This window comes from Platichthys flesus, chromosome 2 (genome assembly GCF_949316205.1).
Source record: "Platichthys flesus chromosome 2, fPlaFle2.1, whole genome shotgun sequence".
NCBI lineage: Eukaryota > Metazoa > Chordata > Actinopteri > Pleuronectiformes > Pleuronectidae > Platichthys > Platichthys flesus.
In genome coordinates, this window is record NC_084946.1 from 12,892,523 (window position 1) to 12,912,897 (window position 20,375).

Here is a 20,375-nt window from a genome sequence, read left to right on the forward strand (position 1 = left end):
GTGTGTAATTTAGTGTAGATCAAAATACATTTTTTGTCCAGTGATTAAATCCAGTCAATTTAAATGAAGTTTCATTGGGGAACTGTTGGGGTTTAGGGGAGTATGTAATCTACTGAGTGTCAATCTAGGTTATGGAGTTCATTTGAGATGTTTGGTAGCCATGCTGTATATCGATTCATCAGCCATCAATCAGGACAATCCACATTGTTTTGGGGATGTTTTGTGTTTACTCAGGTAAATCAGACAGTGTAACTCATCCATGGCGACTGCTGTCTCCTGTTGCTCAGCTAAGCGTATCTGTCTGTGTGGATGTGTATTTTTTTTACCCTCGACCATCCTCCAGGCTGCCTGTAAATTGGGCAAAATTGGTTTCCAGCCGCAAACTCCGGGGGGACGAGGGAGGCGACGTCTCACACTTGATGGTAGCTTTGTCCACTTCAACTGGAGACTGGAAAAATCACAAAAGCAACTGGTTAAAAAAGCCGCAGTCAGACAAAAAAACACCACAATAAAACTGTACAATTTGACTTTGAAAACTTACTGCTACTTTTCTGCGATGTTTCCTCAAGTCGCTTGGCTATTGAAGGAAACAACACACATGATATCAAAGTGATCATTTTTGATCATCAACACCATCAAGTAATTGCAGTTAGCTTAACAGATAGAAGGCCTGTGCTCTCTGACCAGAGTCATGATGCCTAGATGGTGGCTGGGGTTGCGTCCGTGGTGCTTTGGCGTTGAGTGGCCACTGTTGGGCGGTGACGAGGAGGATGCCAGGGACTGGGCGGTGGCAGAGGTGGGCAGGGCCCGCGGTCGAAGTGTCACGTTTAGTCCGTCCATGCTGCCGCTGTTCACGCGGGACTCGATCTCATCAGAGCGCAGGTCTGCGGACTCTCTCTCCACCTGGATCATCCTGCACAGACACGTACAAAAATGCACGTACACACATGTTGTCATGTCTGACCAGAGGGCATCATGCATCGCTTGAACTGGCAGCAGCACCTTTATTTGGCTGCAGTATCTCCAAGACGTTCCTGTTCTTGTAAACATTTCTTGCATCATCTTTAATATGTCGTTCCCGTCTTATCTGTATCCTGTTTCTTGTTGCTGCAATGACCCAGCTCCCCCCTCAGGGATCATGAAACTGTCATGTGCTATGATCTAATATGCCTGTGATTTGTCACCTTATCTCTTCATTGATAGCATCAAGCTGCTCCTGCAGCATGAGAGCGAGAGTCTGAGCGTCTGATTGGCCGCTGGGGGAAAGCAGGGTGGAGCTAACATCGTCGTCCAGGTCCGACTCTGCCTCGATGTCACTGCCGAGGAGCCGGCTGACGCTGCCGCGCAGTGACGGGTAGTCCTGTTCAAACACAGCGAACACCTGCAGAGACAGACATGAGCTTTATTACAAACATATCTGTAGAGGTAGTCTACATGCACACATGTAAAAATACAAGGTGACAGTTGTGGAGGTATGTGGTCAGCTAAGATAAGACATGGATGAACAGGAAACTTACATCAGACAGCATGTCCATGGCGGCAGGTGAGAGAGAGACAGAAAGACAGGGAGGTTAGAAAAGAATGGTGAGTTAGGTATGATCCTCAAACAAAGCACTGACACGCATTAGCAAAGCAGACATGAACTATGACGCAGCACTGGCAAGGAGCAAATGTGGTTAAACGAATAACCGACATATGATCTGTAGGTTCTACTTAGTGTTAGGGACTACAGGGCTGTTGTGTTCTGGTCCGGACTTTATTTGCACCTTGTTTGGGTCGTCTCGCATCGCTGACATTCTGCCCTTCTGTGAGCGCCTGATCACAGTCGTGCTGTAGTGGCCGTCCTGGCCCTCCACCACAGAGAAGCGAAGGTCACTGGCGCTACCCAGATGAGACCTGGGATGAGAAACATGAAGGAGATCCCAATCACATTCATCATAATGAAGCAGCATGTTAGAGGGAGAGTGTGAGGGAACATGTGTGGAGGAGGTGTTCTTCTGTGTGTACCGGGGGTGAGTTCCATCTCCAAAAACCCCACTGCGACGTTTCAAATGGTCGATCTCATTTCTCAACTTCTCAATCTCTCCGATCAGCCGTTCCTGGGAGACAGATGGTATTAAGGGGAATGTGCTTAGTTAGTTAAATCAAGAAAAAGTAGCAATAACTTTACTATAGTACCACTCCATTACAATTCAGAGTAAGAAGTCACTATACACAGCGAGTGTCTGGTTTTCAACATGTTACTTAAATAGAAGCATTATTTGCAAAATGCTTAAAGTTTTAAAGGTACAAAATAATCTCAGCTGGCTGACAACAGGTGACTATTATTAAAGTGCTTATACATTTTGATCATGAGGTGATGAGAGCAACAGTGGTTTGATGATTTGCTGAGTTCATACTGACCCTGGTGTGGTAAAATTCTTCAAGCTGTTTCTGGCAGTTCTCCAGGTCCTGAATAAGAGAGTTCTGGACCAAAAAAAAATAATGAAACCTCGTGAAAACAAGTCAAATATAAAGTAAAAGTCATTTGTTATGTGAACAACAGTAATACGAGCTGCTGCTGCGTAGATGAATGTGTGCCACGTGTGTGTGTGTGTGAGCGTGTGAGCGTGTGCGCAGGTCTTGCCTTGTCCTCCAGGGCAGCCATGCGTTCCTTCAGATGGAGCTGCAGTCTTTCATTGGACTCAGTGAGCAGACGATCCACGGTGTCAGATAAACGCTTGTTGTGCTCCTCGTTCATTTTCTCCCTCTGACGAGCCTGGAGGTGATCAGAGAGAGAGAGAATAAGATAGGGTGGAAAGTCATCACCACATTTTCTCTTTGACATGACTCCATTTAGGTTGTATTTATGCAGCTAATCAAACGTCTCTGCATGGATTAAAGGATGTAGTGTGCATTTAGCCCGAGATCACAGGCTGCCAGAGAGGTTGTCTTGGCCAACAATGTATCTCACAGCCAGAGCGATTTAATTAAGTCATTTACATGATGATGAAAAAGGGTTCAATGCCTTTTCGTAAATATGTATTCTACATAACTCCATTAAAATGAATTAACACAGACACAAACAAACACACGTCTGCAGCTACTACGACTAAATATAGTCGTGAGATTGCACAGAGAGAAAGCGAAATTTGCCTAGCGTGAATTATTCAGAGTCTAAAGATAGCAGCCAATCAGTCTTATGGCGGGGGGGGGGGGGGGGGGGGGTCGTCTATATGTGTGTGTGTGTGTGTGAAAGATTTGTGGAGTTGGTTTAAATTCATGCAACAATGCACCATGTCTGTCCTGTGTGCATGAAGTGTATGCATGAGGGAACACAGATCCAAGATTCAAGGCATCCAGCTAATGTGAAGCATCAGCACACACACACGCACACACATGTTATAGTGAGAGGTCAGAGAGACCCTGCAGGGCTGGTGCACACACACACACACGCACTCACACACATACACACACAAACACACACACACACACCCTTCCAAGCTCTTGGTTCTTCTCCTCCAGTTGAGATTCCAGCTGTCTGAGCCGCTCCTCCACGTTGCCATGACGTTCCTCGGCCTGCAGAGGGAGATGCTTACACGTTAGTTCAACCGCCTCCACCACCTCTGTAACTTTAGGTCTGACTGTTTCTATAGCTTTTGTGACTAAATTACCATGTGCTGTAGTCTCTGCACTTTGTGTGTGGGTGTGTGTGGGTGTCATTTTTTGTGTTACCTTGGAGAGCGCTGCCACTCTCTGGGCCAATTCGGCTTCCACCTCTGGCAGAGTCTCAGCCTTCCTCATGGTCTGAGCCAGCCTCTGCTCCGCCATCTCCAGCATCTCCTGCAGCTGGCGCACCTTCTCTTCACTCTGACACACACGCACAAAACATGCACACACAGGCGCACACACACACACACACACACACAGGCACACACACACACACACACACACACACAAACGCAGAAGACGCCCATTAGTGCAAGGCAGTTGTAACCTGTGCATTGCAGTCATGGAGCAGCGAGGACACATCACACAGGCCCTGAATGGAGGATGTTGTGGACCCATGTGGCGTTGAACCCTGGACAACACATGAACCACTGAGTGTGATGTTTCTTTTACCCGCTCAAGTGACTGAAATACTCTTTAGCAGTCGACCTTGAACGCATCACACTCAACACTTTTGGACAAAATAACTCATGTCACCTTCTTATATAACTCCTGTCATCAAGTTGAATATGACACTTTTGGTCGAATAATCCTCATTAAGTTCTTGTGTCAGGGTTTATCAGCTAAGTTCTGACAGGATCATTTTCACAGGTGCTTTTGTCGAACCTGTATTCAAATGCCGGTGGCGTTTCGGAGCTTTACTCGACATAGTGATCACCCATTTTAATCTGAATGACGGTTGATTGATAAATATAAACCAGGAAGAGGGTTTTTCTTGTAGTACATGGCTGTATATGGCTGCTGTGTTTTTTTTTACCTGTCGGTGCAGGGAGTCCTTGGTGGCCAGTTCATTCTCCAGTTTGTCGTTGAGGTCATGAATGTGTGTGGTTTCCCGCTGGGCGGCCAGGTAGCGTTTCTCTAATGTTGTGATTCTCTCCTCCATGTCCTCTCTCTGTGGATGCAGGGACACAACAACATGTATGTGTATGTATGGACAAATACCTTATCTTGAATATGATCATTTAACATACATTATCAGTATAAATATTTGTGGTATCTTGTACAGTTGTTGGGATTGAGTGCAGCCTGATATCTGATTCCTGACAAAAGTAATTTGCTTTTACAATAAATGTAAACGTATGCACAGTTTCTCTGTAAAAGTGAGAACTCAATGACATGGAAATCGAAGGTGTGTTTGGAAGTAATGTTATAGTAACATATTATTAAAGAGCTACATTTTTCCCTCAGAAAAGTCCAAAGGTAATTTTTTTTTATCTTTTTACTTAAAACTAAAAATGTAACTTTTTTGTCTCCAAGAACAGAAGCACATCTCCTTTGACCTCACCTCTCTCTGCTCCCTCTGTTGTTTGATTGTCAGCTCCTCGCTGCGGCTCAGTTCTCGGCGTGCGTTCGCGAGCTCTGCCTCCAGCTCGGCCAAGCGGGCGTTCAGAGTGACAGAGTGCTCGCGGCTCTGGGACAGCTCCTTGTTGGTGCGATCCAGCAGCTCCTGAAGTTCAGACAAACGGCTGCTGTCATCGTGAGCGTCTATGGAGCCGTTGGGAAGTCTCTGTAAGGTGGACACATACATTTATATATATATATATATATATATTTATATATACACAAACACAAACACATACACATGTCACATTAAAGGTGGTTTAGGACTTAGTTACACAAATAATGTGAAAGTTGACATAGAAAACACAGGGTTGTTGTAGAGTAGAAAAAGTTGGATGACCCAGATAAAAAAGTGTTTTTATGCATTTATGGGTGGTGCAGTGTGGTGTGGTGCTGCCATGTTGTTGTTTTGATGCTGTTTCTCATCTCCTCACAGCTCAAAGTGCAGTTCATTCCAGGGCCTTAATTAAACAAACCTTTTGGGACACATATTCATACAGGCAGTCAGAGTTATTAGAACCCCCTCTGCTGCCTCATGTTCCCATTTTGCCTGCTTATGAATACCTTACAGAATCAGAAACTTGCACGCCAGCACAGCGGGAAGTGGAGCTAAATAGCATGAAGATGTGTAATAAAACACGCCTGGTGGATGCAATTGTCCGTTTAGCCTCACAAAGTCAATAGTTTTACACTCAGGGACTTTGGAAAGGCCACTGTACCGCCCCACCAGAATGGCAATCTGTGACAAACATTGGATACGACGTGGAGCCAAGATGAACTCGGAACAGGGTTCCAAAGCAGCTCTCCAGGGTTAAAAAATACATGAGGTGATGATTTCAAGGTGTTTTGAATTAAATATCCCCTGAAGGATGCTGAGGAAAACTGCAGTAATTGTCAACAGGACAGGGTGTGTCATGAATAGAAGTCCTGACAGCTTGTGTGTTTGCACAGTTCACACATAGAGAGACATTTACCTCTCATGTTTACCTCCGCCAAGGAGGTTATGATTTTGCCCCTGTCAATTTGTTTGTCAGCAGCATTATGAAAAAACGATGAAACAGATTCAAGGAATCGGACACGGGCCTAGAGAGAAGCCAGGCGCATCCAGGATTTGTTTGACTGGGATATCTGACATATGAGAATTTGGTGAAGCTTGATTACATTTAAGGCTGTTGGGCCTTGGTGGAGCTATGCACTTTACTGAGTTCCATATGAAGCTTAGTGTGAGTTCAATTAGGAAGACTTCGTTCACAGTTCACTCTCACCCTCCCTCTTTTAATCAGCTGATTGTTGGGTGCTCTGATCTCAATCAGCCAATCATGTTGCTTCAATCTGTTCTCCTCTCTCTTTCAGCCTCACCCCATTTTAACATTGATGACATCACTTTGGGTCTAAGCACCAAATAGACTAATTCATACCACATTACTTTCTTCTCTAATTATGCTTGGCAATACATTTTAACCATGTCTCATGGATGGCCATCCTTTGTCACACCCACCTCACTGCTGCCATGCTCTCTTAAAGGGAACATCTTGATTTATCTAATTTAACAAATCTTTCATAAAACACATTTTATTTTTGCTTTCTCTGTCTCTAAGCCAAAGCAACAAGAGCCAAACAAAGTGGAAGTAAGTGGGTGCATGTGTGTGTGTGTGTGCGTTTGTGTGTGTGTGTGCGTGTGTGTGTGAGCCACCAGACAACAATCACAGACAGACATAAAATAGAGCACAGAGCAGAAAAACAATCACACAGCCAGGAAGACCTTCCATGTAGGTTTGGATCCATCTGTTCGCTCCAGTGAGTCACCATCCTTCCTTTGTCTCACCATGTTCAACTGCAATGTAAATTAAAAAGAAGAAAAAACAGAACAAGAATTTAATAATTTTTCTCTTCCTTCACTGAACCAAAAAAAATTTAAAAACTCGGACTCCGGATGGGAAGTCTGGCTCTCGGGCTGTCAGCCTGCTTCAGACAACATGCTCCACCATATTTGGGAGAATTCTTAAAATTAATTCTTCAGATTACTTAAAATAGAGAATGGAGGTTTTAGGGGAAGGGGATTTTATTTTATCTTTAGAATAATTCCTCTGATGGCATTTACAATATATATATGAGTGCAGAGGTAAAGTTGCTGTGTGTGTGTGTGTGTGTGTGTGTGTTTCCATGTGTGTGGATGCGCATTGGCAAATGTGTATGAACAGAGGGCCAAGGAGGCTGAGCCTCTCGCTGAGCCTGACACTTGGAGTATATATCGGATCAGACAGGAGGCTGCAAAAGATGTCTGCTAGGAACTGAACAGATGTTTCACTAACCAATACACACATACTTCAACACACACACACACACACACACACACACACACACACACACACACACACACACAGACACATAAACATAAACGCATGCACACCTCTTGTGTGGTCACCACTAGCTGTCCCTCCAGGGTGGCCACCCTCTCCAGAGCCACCCGAAGCCTCTCACGCACCTAACAGAAACACAGAGAGAACCCACATCATCAACAGGGCCCGAAACACTGTGTTGAACTTACAACAGTATGTGTTTATGTCATTTGTATGTATGCAATTTTAAGTTATACTGAGAAATTTAATTTGGATCTTTTTTGGGTATCTCAGTTCATTAATTGTTGTTACGAAATGATCATGTTTGTCATCTGCTTCCTTTTACAGTTTCACTCCGGTCATACTGTAGTTTGCTGGAGAAGCAGCTTGCTCCACACTTCCCCCATCTGTTTCACATTAAAAGCATTTCATCTCTTCCCTTTCATGGGGGACTTTTACTATGAAAATCAGGAAGTGCTGAGGTTAATTAACAGCTTAACATAAAGAAAAACAGCAAAAGGGAACTGATCAAAAAGTGAGGGAGGATAGCAACTGTTTAAAAGTACGACATGGCTGATGAGGTCGCCAGGCGCGGCTGCCGTTTCCACCTGCATTAATGTGTGTGTGTGTGTGTGTGTGTGTGTGTGTGTGAATCCACCTTCTCATCCAGGGCCTTGTGGTGTTCAAACAGCGACTTCAGAGCTTTCAGGACCTCCACCTCGCTAGAAACTCCAGATGGTGGGGGTGCTTGTCTCTTCACCACTGTCATCCTCAGACTTCGCTCGTGACGAGACACCAGGCACTCCAGGTGCTCCAACAGCAGCTACAACAAACACACACACACACACACACACACACACACATTTAAAGCAAAGGCATGCATGCAGAACCAAAGAGAATACTAATTTCAAGCTTAGAAACATTATTTGTTTTTTATCAGCACCACTGCACACTTGCACTTACATATAGAAATGCAAACACATACCCTTGTGTTGTTCCTTTCAGCTTTCAGCTCCGATATCTCCTCCTCTTTCTCCAGCAGCTGCTCCTGGCATATGTTCAGCTCCTTGGTCAGGGTGGCAAACTCCTACAGACACACACACACAACACATACAGGTTCATATTGTATCGGTGATCAATGGAATGGGCTTTCTTAGCTGTAATCTTAAAATGCAAACCCAACTGGGTGTTATTGACCACTTTTTTTTTAATTGCATTTTTTGGTGACCGAGTAGCACAGGGAAATTCTTAGTAACTGTGGGAGGAATTCTTTATCAGCAGGTAAAGTTGGGGCAGACATAAATAATGGGCAGTCCAGGCTCAATAAGGGGAGGTCTGAGCCGGTGGAAGCCTCATGACAAAATACCACCGAATTGTCACTGTGTTATCTGCTCTGCACAAACACAACCTCAGCTGTGCCGCTCTGACCACCTCAGTGACCACCTCTGGGTTATTTGGAGCCATAAAATGTACAGTTGCAAGCTCAAAAACAAGTGGACTTGTGACTGATGACATTTTGTTTGCAGTGATGTTTCTTACACAATTAAAATATCACTTTTGTTGTTGCTTGAATACCTTACTATACTAGCAATAAAGGCCAACATTTGTGTCAGGATATTTGGGTCACATTTGCTATTTTACAAGTATAAGCAACAGGGGGCTCACATCCATTTTTAAAGTTGTTCACCTCCGTATGCTACTGCATATAATGATGTTGAAATGATTTCCTAAACATATCAGTTTTACCTAATATTCTGATCCAAATTTTATGAAATTGTATGATTTCATTATGTTGTACATAAAGTAAATTTATTGCAAATACAATTGAGAGAACTGAGAACACCAAGAACAGCATCGCCCCTTTCTCTCTGACACAAACACAGGAGCAAATACAACTGGTGATGATGAGGTATTTTGTAATTAAACAGTGAACAGATCTATAATAAATTCTTAGTTGTAAGATTAAATGCATTTCACTTGAGAGCAATTACAATTATTGATGTTCATTCTTCGTGCTCATTAGTCCTGCTGGAGGTCTGAGACTGAGGAGTCAGTGCTGCTGCTGATGTTCTTTTACAGCCACATCCGCCCAAACTTGACTGATGATTGATGAATGAACATGGACCACATTGGTTTATGGCTGATATGGATCCACTCAGTGTGCCATCAGTGAACATGTTGGAACAAATGTTCAGCCCCTTTGTGCAAACTGTGCACATACTTTGCAGTTGCAGCATTGAGATGTATGTCAATAGGATTCAGGGGCAATCTAAGATTTAAACCCACCCCAAAATAATATCTCAGTCATTATTTAAATACAATCAAATATTTTATGTGAGATTTCCGTGTTTTGTTAGATTAGAATTTGGTCAATGTGTCAAGACTCTAGACTTTAACTCTGAAACTCTTAAGTAAAGAGTTAATGTTTTTTGTTGCTTTTGTTTGTATTTTGTAGACTGACATCACCCGTGTTTTCCTTGTGATTGGATTTGTGTTAACTCTGTGTTTCCTGTTTTATTATGAAGTTTTACTCCTCATGTGTCTTCAAATTGACTTCCTGTCATTGTCCTGTTTACTGTCCCTGTGATTGTCTGCACCAGATCCTCATGTGTTTCACCTGTGCTCACTCATCACTGCCTCCCCTGAGTACAAAAGTCTCTGTGCTTCCATATGTTCTGTTCAGTTGGTCGTAGTCATCTGCTTTTCCCACGTTGATGTCTAACCTCTTTATTGCTCTCCTGTGCTTAGCTAAAATCTGCTTAATATTCAATCTCTATTTTGAACTATGACTAATATGTATACATCTATATTTACCCTTTTTCTATTGTGTTACTCACACTGAAAACCAGCTATTATCTGTGGACTCCAAACTTTAAGCTCAGAGATTAAATCCAGTGCCCTGATGTCAGAATTCTGGTAAAAAAGATTAAAGTTCTCCATTGCTCTGTCTCTGTAACTTCCGACCAGGCAAAGCATATTTCGCCCATTACGTTTCCATTTACACCAGTCACACCGTTAGATCTGCTTTCCACTCCATTCTCTCATCTGCAATCAATCCTATCTGAGATGGAAAACTACAGTACATTGAGAGATATAGTACATATTTCTTTTTGAGGAAGTTAAAACTTATAATGAAACACAGCAGAAGTGTGAAATATTAGACATAATTTAGAAGAGTTCAACATTTTGGAAAGTGTTGGCTCAGAAGATTGATACCATTCTCATGTCTACTCTGTATGGTAAGGGCCGTCCTCTCACCAGAAGGTTGTCCTCTAACTGGCTGTTTTACATTTGCCTTTATTATTGGTTATGAGTGAAAAATCACTTAAGTACAAACACATATTTCTCCTGTGCAGTATCTCTAGTGTGAAGATGATTAATTCATATATTCACAGCTTATCCCACATTATTCAAGCTAGCAGCGCCACCTTTTCACAGCTACACAAACAACCACATATTACAGATTTGATGGGCATTTTATGTTCTTTTGCGGCTGTAAAGTGACGGCTCCATTAACTTTAATAGTTTGGGAGACGACGTGACGGAAGTGCAGCAGTATTCTGCTGTGTGTTTGGTTTTTACAGTTTATAAACTTTAACAGCATTTCGCCCTGCATTTTTCCTTTAACATCACATCGGCCAAAGGTGTTTGAAAATATTATGACCCAGTTGGTGCAGAGGATATAAAAACAACGAAATAAAATAAAAAAGGGTATTCATAAAATGGTCTCACGCCCCAAATATGTGTAAACCTCAAATGGGGGCTGACTGAATAGCTGTCATCCATCAACCTGATTCAATATGACAAGCCCATTTATCACTGCAAGACAACATTTATGACAGAATAAGTTTTAACAGTGACAGACGTCTTTCACTTCACCACACTTTGCACATCTTGTCAACATCCCCTGTGAAATGATGGCACCTGGGCAGTCCACTTCTTTTTGCCAGATCTGTGCCACAAGTAAGCCATAGCAATACCACATGTCAAACAAAGGTGGCCTGAATTCATTTTGTACTGTTTGGGCCATATTCCCCATTCACTCCGCGGGTCACTTCACACTGTAACAAACTGATGGAGAAAATACAGTGAATTTTGTAAAGTAGTGTACTGTTTTTCTTAGATACAGTTGAATACTTTAAATGTTGATGCCCTTTTGACGGTATAATACAGTTTTTTATTTCACCACCCATAATTAATTTGGGCAACTCATGAAATCAATTCCCATTACCTCATTAGGCATTATCAACATATACAACCCAAATAGGCATTTAATACTCTCGATAGATTTTTATTCAAGATTATAGGAGGATTTCCACGATGACTGACTGCGAAGAATTGGATCCTAGATCCCTGCTCATCCATCCTGCTCCTGGTAAGTCCAATCTTATTAACAGCAAACACTATATTACAGACAGCATTTCCCTGTTTTGTCGTATTTGTTGAATTTTCATTGTATTGACTGTTTTTGCTGAAATGAAGACTCAAAATGTGTATAAAATGAAACTTGCTTGTTATGCACATAGCCAACAAGTTGTATGTTTAATTTAAGATTGTCCATCGTTTACAGATAACTCCCACTCCAGCAATGTTGATGGTACCTGACCCTGACAGCCAGTTCACAACTGACTGGGTAAGTGTCACATCTGGCAGAAACACCCTTGTTGTTTGCATCATGACAAAGTCACAAATGGACGTTAGATGATCATTTAAGTCATGTCCTCTATGGGCATCCAAATCACTTTGTACTGCCAAATTGTGTTCAACTTGTAATCTCAAGAGGATTTCACAAGCTCTGCAAATGATCCCAATCTGCATGCTTTTTATCTTATTACATGTTTAGGCAATTCATTGTTGTCAGCACTGAGAGGGGAACAAAATCCAGCCGCAGGTGTTGTTTAAGAAGACAGGAGAAGCTAGTCCAGAAAAAGGTAAAAGAATGAATGTCCTTTAAGTGAGGCTTAATGGAGACTCAACACGTCTTCATATAAGATTTGTGCTTTAACCTGATGCTCATTTCATGAGGTAACATTTGGTTTCACATTGCAATGCTTTCATTTGACATACTTACATCCTGTTGTCTTCACCTATGTGCGCTGTGTCTACTTATACAACTTATATCACTTACAGATGGACGTGTGTCTGATTTCAGTGTCAATTCAACTATTGTATTTGGTGACTTTTGACATAAGTGCAAAAGACCAAACTATCCAAAAGAGATGTTTGCACACTGGGAACGATATGAGCCATGGTTCAGTTTGATCCAGACAGAGAGCAGATCAGACTTAACTCTGGTCCCTTGTTCCAAACTGTGGTGTGAGTAACCTTTCACACCTGTTATTGAACTTCCTGTCAAAACAAGTAGGTGTGAAAGCACCCAGACTGTAGCAAAGCCGATGGAACATAGCATTACTGACGTGGTTATTGCCAGTACAGAAATACACCTGCCATCTGATCCTGAGGTGTCAACAAGTCCGGTGTAACCACAACAACGGAGGTACCAAAGCTTTTCCAGCATAGAGTAGATTAGGGCAAGATACAACTGTGCTCTATAACACATTCTGTCCTCCAGAATATCACAAGTGACTGTACAAATATTAATTGATTTGATTCTCTACATTGCATTGACAAGTATCTTACGTATGTATTACACCCGATTTAAATTGTCACTTGTTTTCAAATATTTTGCAGCTATCATGTCACAGAAATCATTATCACATTCACATTCCCCCCCCCCAAAAAAAAAAAACGAATTTGAAAAATTAGATTTAGAAATAGTTTTAAGATGACGAGCTGAGCACTTCAGGGGCTCACAGCGGATATTTCTTTGTCTGGGAGTGAGTGGATCTTGGTGGTGATTTTGAGGGAGGGGGCTGAAGAGCTCGCTGTCTCTTTCAATCATGGCAAAAAGGCTCAACAGAACACCTCCTCCACTTCTCCTCTAGTTTATCTCTCCATCCCATCATCTCTTTGGCTTTTAAGAGCTCAGTATCCTCCTCTTTAACTGTTTCAATATTCCCAAAATACAAAATTGGAAAAACGGGTAACAAAAAACACATGAGGGTATGAACACGTCACTTCCGTTAGGATTATATATAAAATATAAAACATTGCTGTCTAGCCAAATCTATTTCTCATGAAGGTGTCAAATACCCTCCCTCTAGCTAGCTTCTACTGCTTTTACACACGCACACACACAAACACACACACACACACACACACACACACACACACACACACACACACAACACGAGATCCTAACTTCCAAAAACCATGTGAGCTTTGAAATCCCAAGATGCTTATCCAGCTTCACACACTATAGAAGCGGCTCTCTGACAACACAACCTGAACATCTGTCAGAGAATATATCATATAGAGCGGAAAAAGAAGGTTCTGGGTTTCTGGAGGAAGAACGCTGCTGCTCTTCTGCCTCCAACAGCAATGTCAGATAGCAAGTGGTTACCAAACACTGCTGAGCCCAGACATTGTAAAGGGATTTCTCCCCTTCGCTTCCTTAAGCAGTTTGGGATTAAAGGATGAAAAAATGCAGTGTGTGTGTGTGTGTGTGTGTGTGTGTACAGAGAGCGAGAGAGAGAGGGGAAGAGATTGGAGTGTAGTCGAATATAAGAATAGGGCTGAAAAAATGTACATTCAATCTCTCTCTTTCTGTCAGACACACACACACACACACACACACATGCACGCACATAACCAAAACCCCCAAAAGTACAAGGTTTATTATCAGTCTGCTTATCCGTACACTCTCTCTTGGTCTGTGTGTGTGTGCTTGGCTCTTAATGTGTGATCTGCACTCTGAGTGGTTAACACACACACATCACACCTAAACTGTGTCTACCCCTCATCCACTCATTTCCTCTTCCCTAAACAATAAGGACTATGTAGAGTTTACATGATAGCAAGTATTAAACTGAGGTAAGACACCAGCTCTATTGTCTCAGGAGGGACGGTGAAGCGAGCATATGAAGTAGTGCACGTGGTTTCATTCTTTTTATTCTCTTTTCGGAATTAATGAATATTCTCTCATGGTGCCTCCGCACTGCTCACAAATGATGTGAGGATATTTTGTTTTGCCAGTCGTTTTCGGTTTGTTATTCAGCAGTGACGTTGTGGTTGAGGAAACCTCAGTGTAAATTAATCCTACTGAAGCTGCCGCATTAATCATTCACAGAATTGACAGCCTCTCACAAAACCCCTCAAGTGAATCCTGAAATTGGTAAATCTAGTACTGTGCAGCACACAGTCCGGATTCCTAAATTTGTTATTGTTTTAGAGATGAATGCGTGTCTCTGTATTTTGTTGCGCTCTTTATCTAAATAAAGATCAAAAAGAATACAAGACTACACAAGTACTGAAAATAACTGTTGTATTTATTAATCTGAGGAACATGATCAATCTGAAAGCCCCAAAGTGGCATCCTTATTACAACCATGTATATCAAGGCATCCCTAACAATCCCTCTCCAGTCCTAGCACTACTAAAAGATTGACCATCATGTGACTTATACAGATCTCTCAGATATGCATTGACGAGAAAAAGAACAGATTAAGTATCCTCTTGTTTCTGTGTAAAGAAGCAATCAGAGATTTACAGAATAAAAGTCATAATTTTGCAAAAAAATGTCGTAATTTTCACAAAAATAAAGTTATTTTACAAGATGAAGACATTTTTTTTAAAGAAGACACAAGTAAAACATGTTCTTGCTGGAGTTTCTCTATCATAAGCAATCTTTTTAAAATCCTGATACTTGATGATAATGCGTGGCTGATTTGCCGTAAGAAAACTTCATCCAGAATCTAGGAAATCAAGTGTACTCCCAGTAACGCAGTGCTTCTGATCATGTAACCTGCACTATCCAACCTATGGTTTATTCATGCAGAGCACACACACTCACATATACACACACACACACACGCACATGCACAGAGAATAAGAGGGCAAGTTCACAACTGATCTCTGCAGGTTGTTGAAGGTTATTTGTGAGAAACAGGAAATAACGAGCAAAAATGTCATATTTCTACACTTCATTGTCGAACAGCTCCTGTAGATGGTTGACTTAAAAATCATCCTAACATGAGCCTCTAACTTTATACCCACTGCACTGCAATGTGTGGGCATATTGACAAGACAGTAACACGCAGCCAAAAGTGATTTCATCCAGAGTCTGAGGACGACGACTTGGATCATCTTCTTTGTGAGCGTCAGTGAGTGGGAGGAGAGGAGAAGAGGAAAATATGTGAAAAAACAAATACAGGAAAGAGACTTAAACTTAGACTATTAACTCTCTCATAACTTGTATGATTCATAGTTGAGGGTTGTGATATCATTAGGTCAATCAGATGATGTTTACAGCTCCAGTACACATCACAAGTCGTCAGATTGCTCCTTGCCTGTTTAGTTTCATTAAGAAAATCCAATTCTGCATTTAAAGATGTTCATTGTAGTTTGTTGGCTGTTTCTAACCACCGCTCATCACTTCATAGCAAGATCTGACTTTAACTATACTCTAAATAGATTCAGAAACAAGACAGGAAGTGTTCATTTGAGTGATTCTGTAGAAATAAGTTTTATATTAAATGCAAGATAAGAGTCACAAAGTTTCATGATTAAAACTATAATGATCGTTCTCTGTTGAGAGGCAGAGAAGAGCAGCGTTACCTCGTCAGAGATTGTGTGTGTGATGATGAGCTCCTGCACACACCAAAAGAGCTTACTGTGATGTAAATCGTGGTAAATCGCTGAGGAACGCCACAATGAATAATGAATGCAGGGGTCGGTGGACAAGAGAATGTGTGAGTCCCCTGAGAGGGAGAGGGAGCGAGAGAGAGAGAGAGAGAGAGAGAGAGAGAGAGAGAGAGACCTTCTCTCGACCTTCCTCTGACAAATCTTAGCCAACACACACACAAATAAGAGGTCTGACACACTCTACCACTACAACACCTTGCCTGGGTGCAGTGAGTAATCTGTTGCCATGACACCACCCCACACACGGCTGCCGTTGCGATGGCCACGGTATCATTGGGAGAGTGATGTTTTTGAGCATCATACACAAACTTTGCATGAGCGTTTAACCCACACACACACACACACACACATAAACACGCACAGAAACACATGCACAAATCCACTGTGAGTGTGATGCAAAGATGGAGATGCAGCTGACTGCAGGAGAAACCTCTCCACCCTGACTGGAGTTACAGAGGAAGAACAACTCTGCCTGAAAACTCAGGACGAAAACACGGAGCACAAATGACAAACGCAAGTGATTTTGGTCCAAGTCCACATGGCTGAGACAGATGTAAAAAAAATTGGCCTCTGCATAATCACTGTGAGTCATGAGCAAATCAGCCTAAATGAAGCACATTAGGGATAATGCCAAGGCTGGCTGAAGCTGTGCCAGCTCTGGACTCACTTCTCAAACGCTGAAAAAAACACAGAAAATATGCTCGGTGTAAATACAACTGAGTAAATCACACTCAGAACACCTTTTACTCGGAGAACGAGATGGTTCCTGTTTGAAATCCAAAGCTAACGTGAAGCCAAAAGAACCACTTTAAATGAAGCCTCGCAGAAGCATGACTACCCATCAAAACATGCATATCAACACTCATTTAATATCCTGATTATCGGCTATAAAGTTGATTGATGCAGCAAAAGCATTTCTATGGCGGACGCATCAACTCTGTCTCTCTTTGCCCAAAATATCCCTCTCCCATGCTTCAGTCAACAAAGTGGTGTCAAATCCCTGCAAGTTCTCCAACTCTCTGCCTCCTCTGTGCCCAGAAAAGCATCAATTCACATATCCCACTGTCCTTCAAGGAGCCAAAGCACAAACCTGCACCAGAAGAGAGGGACAAAGAAAGGGAGGCAGGATGAGAGGGTATACTTTCTCTGCTTGGATGAAAGGAGAAACAGAGTTTTTTGTTCCAGCATCAGTAGAGTTTATCTCTCTTATACATGTTGTAATAAACACATGGCGTGTCGAGGTCGCACAGCAGACACAGAAAAGGAGAGGATTTCCCAACAGTGCATGACACATATTCATATTCTTTATTGCCCCTGGACCATTGGGACATTTCATTTGGCTGAAAACTTGCAGCTACAGCCGCAGCAACCAGTGAAGAGCTACTGTGGCGAGGGGGGGGGTGTGCCCACATTTTCTAAACCAATATACAATTTGCATGACGGCAAAGCATTAATCATTTGTCGCAGCCTGATTGAGGCATGGTGGTGAAAAGGAGGGAGGAGGAGAAGGAGGAAAAGGTGGAGAAGAGGCCATTTCTCAGCCCCTGAAAAGAGTCATCAGCGCTGAAATCAATACTCGGCTCAGGATTTGTGGAGAATGTAGAGAAAGCTATTTGAGCTGGATGACATCCATCACCAGTAATGTCCCAAAACTGTGCAGCTGCCGAGTCCCTACCTGGTACATGTAGCTGTTAAAGTGGGTCCCATTCTGAAGGTGGATCTTCACTCTTGGGTTCATGGTGGAGGATGAACATATCAGATCCCTCAAGTAGACCCCCCATAAAAAAAGAGAGGCAAAGGAAGAGGAAGAGGAAGAGGAGAAGGAGGGAACGGAGGTTAGGGTGAGGAAGATGGGAAAGAGTGTAGCAGGGCTGAAAGAGACTCCCTCTGTCCTCCGCCGGGACAGCAGCACTCAGCCTGTCAGCCTGCTCAGTCTGCAGCCCAGAGACAAAAACAGAATGAAACACAAATGATGAGGATGGAGGGAGGAGGAGGAGACAGACAAGGAAGAAGGACGGGGCAGGGTTTAGATGAGGACTGCTCGGGGCTCTGGCCACCTGTTCTCTCTCTCTCTCTCTCTCACACACACACACACACACACACACACACACACACACACAGGGGCACGTACATGGAAGTTTAGGCACTCTGTGGGAGTTTTTAAGTCACATTTGGAACTAATGCCAAGAATTACCATGAAATTAAACGCTCTATTTCCTCTTAATAAAAACTCCAGTCACTGCTTACTCAACACAAATTCAAGAGACCCATTCCTCCAGCGTGACATTGTGCCTGCTGATTCCTTCTATTTATAAATGGCAGCCTGTTTCGTTTCTCTGCTCTCAGTAGGATTTCACAGAGCATACACCTGACTGAAGCGCCTTCCGGTGATTTTACACAGTATCAAGTATATCAAGTATATTTAGTCATCATATTGTTATAATGTTGCCTGCAATATTAATGATCCTATATCTTTTTTGGGCACCATGAGATATCATTACTACATTACAAAGCAGTATGTAAATGTGGAAATTGTGGCTCAAAATCCTGTTTGATTTAAAATATTTGGATATTATGTTATCACATGATCTGAATGACTTTAAGGCCATTTCAGGGAAACATATCTGAGATTTTGAGAACTAAGTCATGATAGTACAACTTTATTCTTGTATAAGAATAATTATATTATGATTTATTCTCAATGAATAGTTTTTTTTCATAATATTACTACTTTATTCATGCAATAATATAACTTGATTAAAGTAATGTCATGACTTTCACCTCATTTACAACATTATTCTCAAAACATTAAGACTGTATTCTCATAATATGACTTTCTGTCAACCTACACATTTATTCTGATAATATTATGACCTTACTCTCATGATATGTGATAACATTTTATTAATTCTCTAAATATCATATTTTCGTCTCCAATATGGCCCTACTTCTAGTTATGGCGCTTACTTTGTGTGATATAGATTTTGTTTAACATTAGGTGTAAACAGCTGGCGCATACTGAACAGACTGTGTATTAACATCTTTAAATTTGAAAAGGTTGCAGTCAGTGGGTCTACTTCCTTGCACCTGGTTGTCAGGGAAACAGGGTTCACAGGAGAGAGGAGATGAATCGATGAGGCAGACTGCACACATCAAAACACCCTTTTGTGACTGTGGTGACTTCCACCATTACCTGACAGCAGCTCACTGCAGGCTGGAGACACAGCCTCGAATCCACTCAGTGGCCAAACACAAGGCCCCCTGCTGCTCCATGGGTTTGTGGTGATGTGGAGACCCCTACTGGCAGCATGGGGTTGCAAGTCATGTATACACATTAGCTAAATATGTGTGAGGAGGCCAGTTAACCAGCTTTGCTGTAGCAAAGTAGCTGTGACTTCATTATTCAAATAACGTGCACTTATCGCGCATGAAGTCACCTCGATGCAGGGAAACAAACGACGAGCGAAGCCAGTAATAATTCATGAAACGTGATAACTTCTCATCCATGTGGAGGCAGAGATGGAAACACAAAACATTCAAACTCACACTTAACGCAAACACACACCACAAGGCAACACTAGCACACCAGCAGTAATGACAAAAACACAAGAAAGTGAATTTTCTGCAGAATAATTCACAGACCCCTCTTTTTTTTTACACTGTCAGCCTCTCACAGTTTTCTCTCTCTTTCGCCTCCTCTCTCTACCGAACTCTCTCTCCCTCTCGCTGCTGCCTAACTACACTTGATTACTTCTTTCACACTCTATCCACTCCAGCTCCTCCTTCTCCCTCTCTTATCCCCCCTTATTTTTTGTCTTACTTGGCTCACCCTCTCTCTTACTCTCTTCTCTATTTTTCTCAAGCGTCTCTTATTTCGGCTGAACCACCCTCAACAGACAGCAGCCATTTTACATCATGACATAATGTCGAGCAGAGAGCATGCACCCCCATCCCATCATCACTGAGTTCGGTTTCAGACCTCCATGCTAGTATATCTGAATCCCAGAGATAATGTGCAATCTCAACATAAGTCTGACAAAGAGTTTGACATGCTGAATACCTTTTAATTATAATTACTGTAATGCACTAATCCCACTGGAAATTACATGCAGTGTCACTGATGGGATTGAGATAAGGCTGTAAAGCAGTTTTAACAATAAACCACTAAGAATAATGTATTGATGCCAAGACTTACTATGTAATCTTGTTTGGACACTGCAATTT

The 20,375-nt window shown here is 42.2% G+C and overlaps 1 protein-coding gene across 1 annotated transcript in view; it reads right to left on the reverse strand.

The window, feature by feature from the left end:
• The window catches only part of ppfia4 (PTPRF interacting protein alpha 4), a 51,267-nt gene that overhangs the window by 8,391 nt on the left and 22,501 nt on the right, over positions 1–20,375 (reverse strand). The window contains exons 3-18 of the mRNA XM_062398425.1: positions 8,374–8,475; positions 8,047–8,211; positions 7,460–7,534; positions 6,812–6,883; positions 4,994–5,215; positions 4,466–4,600; positions 3,715–3,849; positions 3,475–3,558; positions 2,627–2,758; positions 2,404–2,466; positions 2,008–2,099; positions 1,767–1,896; positions 1,185–1,360; positions 685–913; positions 542–577; positions 327–448 (exon numbers count right to left, since the gene is read on the reverse strand). Of these exons, the coding sequence (XP_062254409.1) occupies positions 327–448; positions 542–577; positions 685–913; positions 1,185–1,360; positions 1,767–1,896; positions 2,008–2,099; positions 2,404–2,466; positions 2,627–2,758; positions 3,475–3,558; positions 3,715–3,849; positions 4,466–4,600; positions 4,994–5,215; positions 6,812–6,883; positions 7,460–7,534; positions 8,047–8,211; positions 8,374–8,475 (1,970 nt within the window). The remainder of the gene's footprint in view (positions 1–326; positions 449–541; positions 578–684; positions 914–1,184; positions 1,361–1,766; positions 1,897–2,007; positions 2,100–2,403; positions 2,467–2,626; positions 2,759–3,474; positions 3,559–3,714; positions 3,850–4,465; positions 4,601–4,993; positions 5,216–6,811; positions 6,884–7,459; positions 7,535–8,046; positions 8,212–8,373; positions 8,476–20,375) is intronic.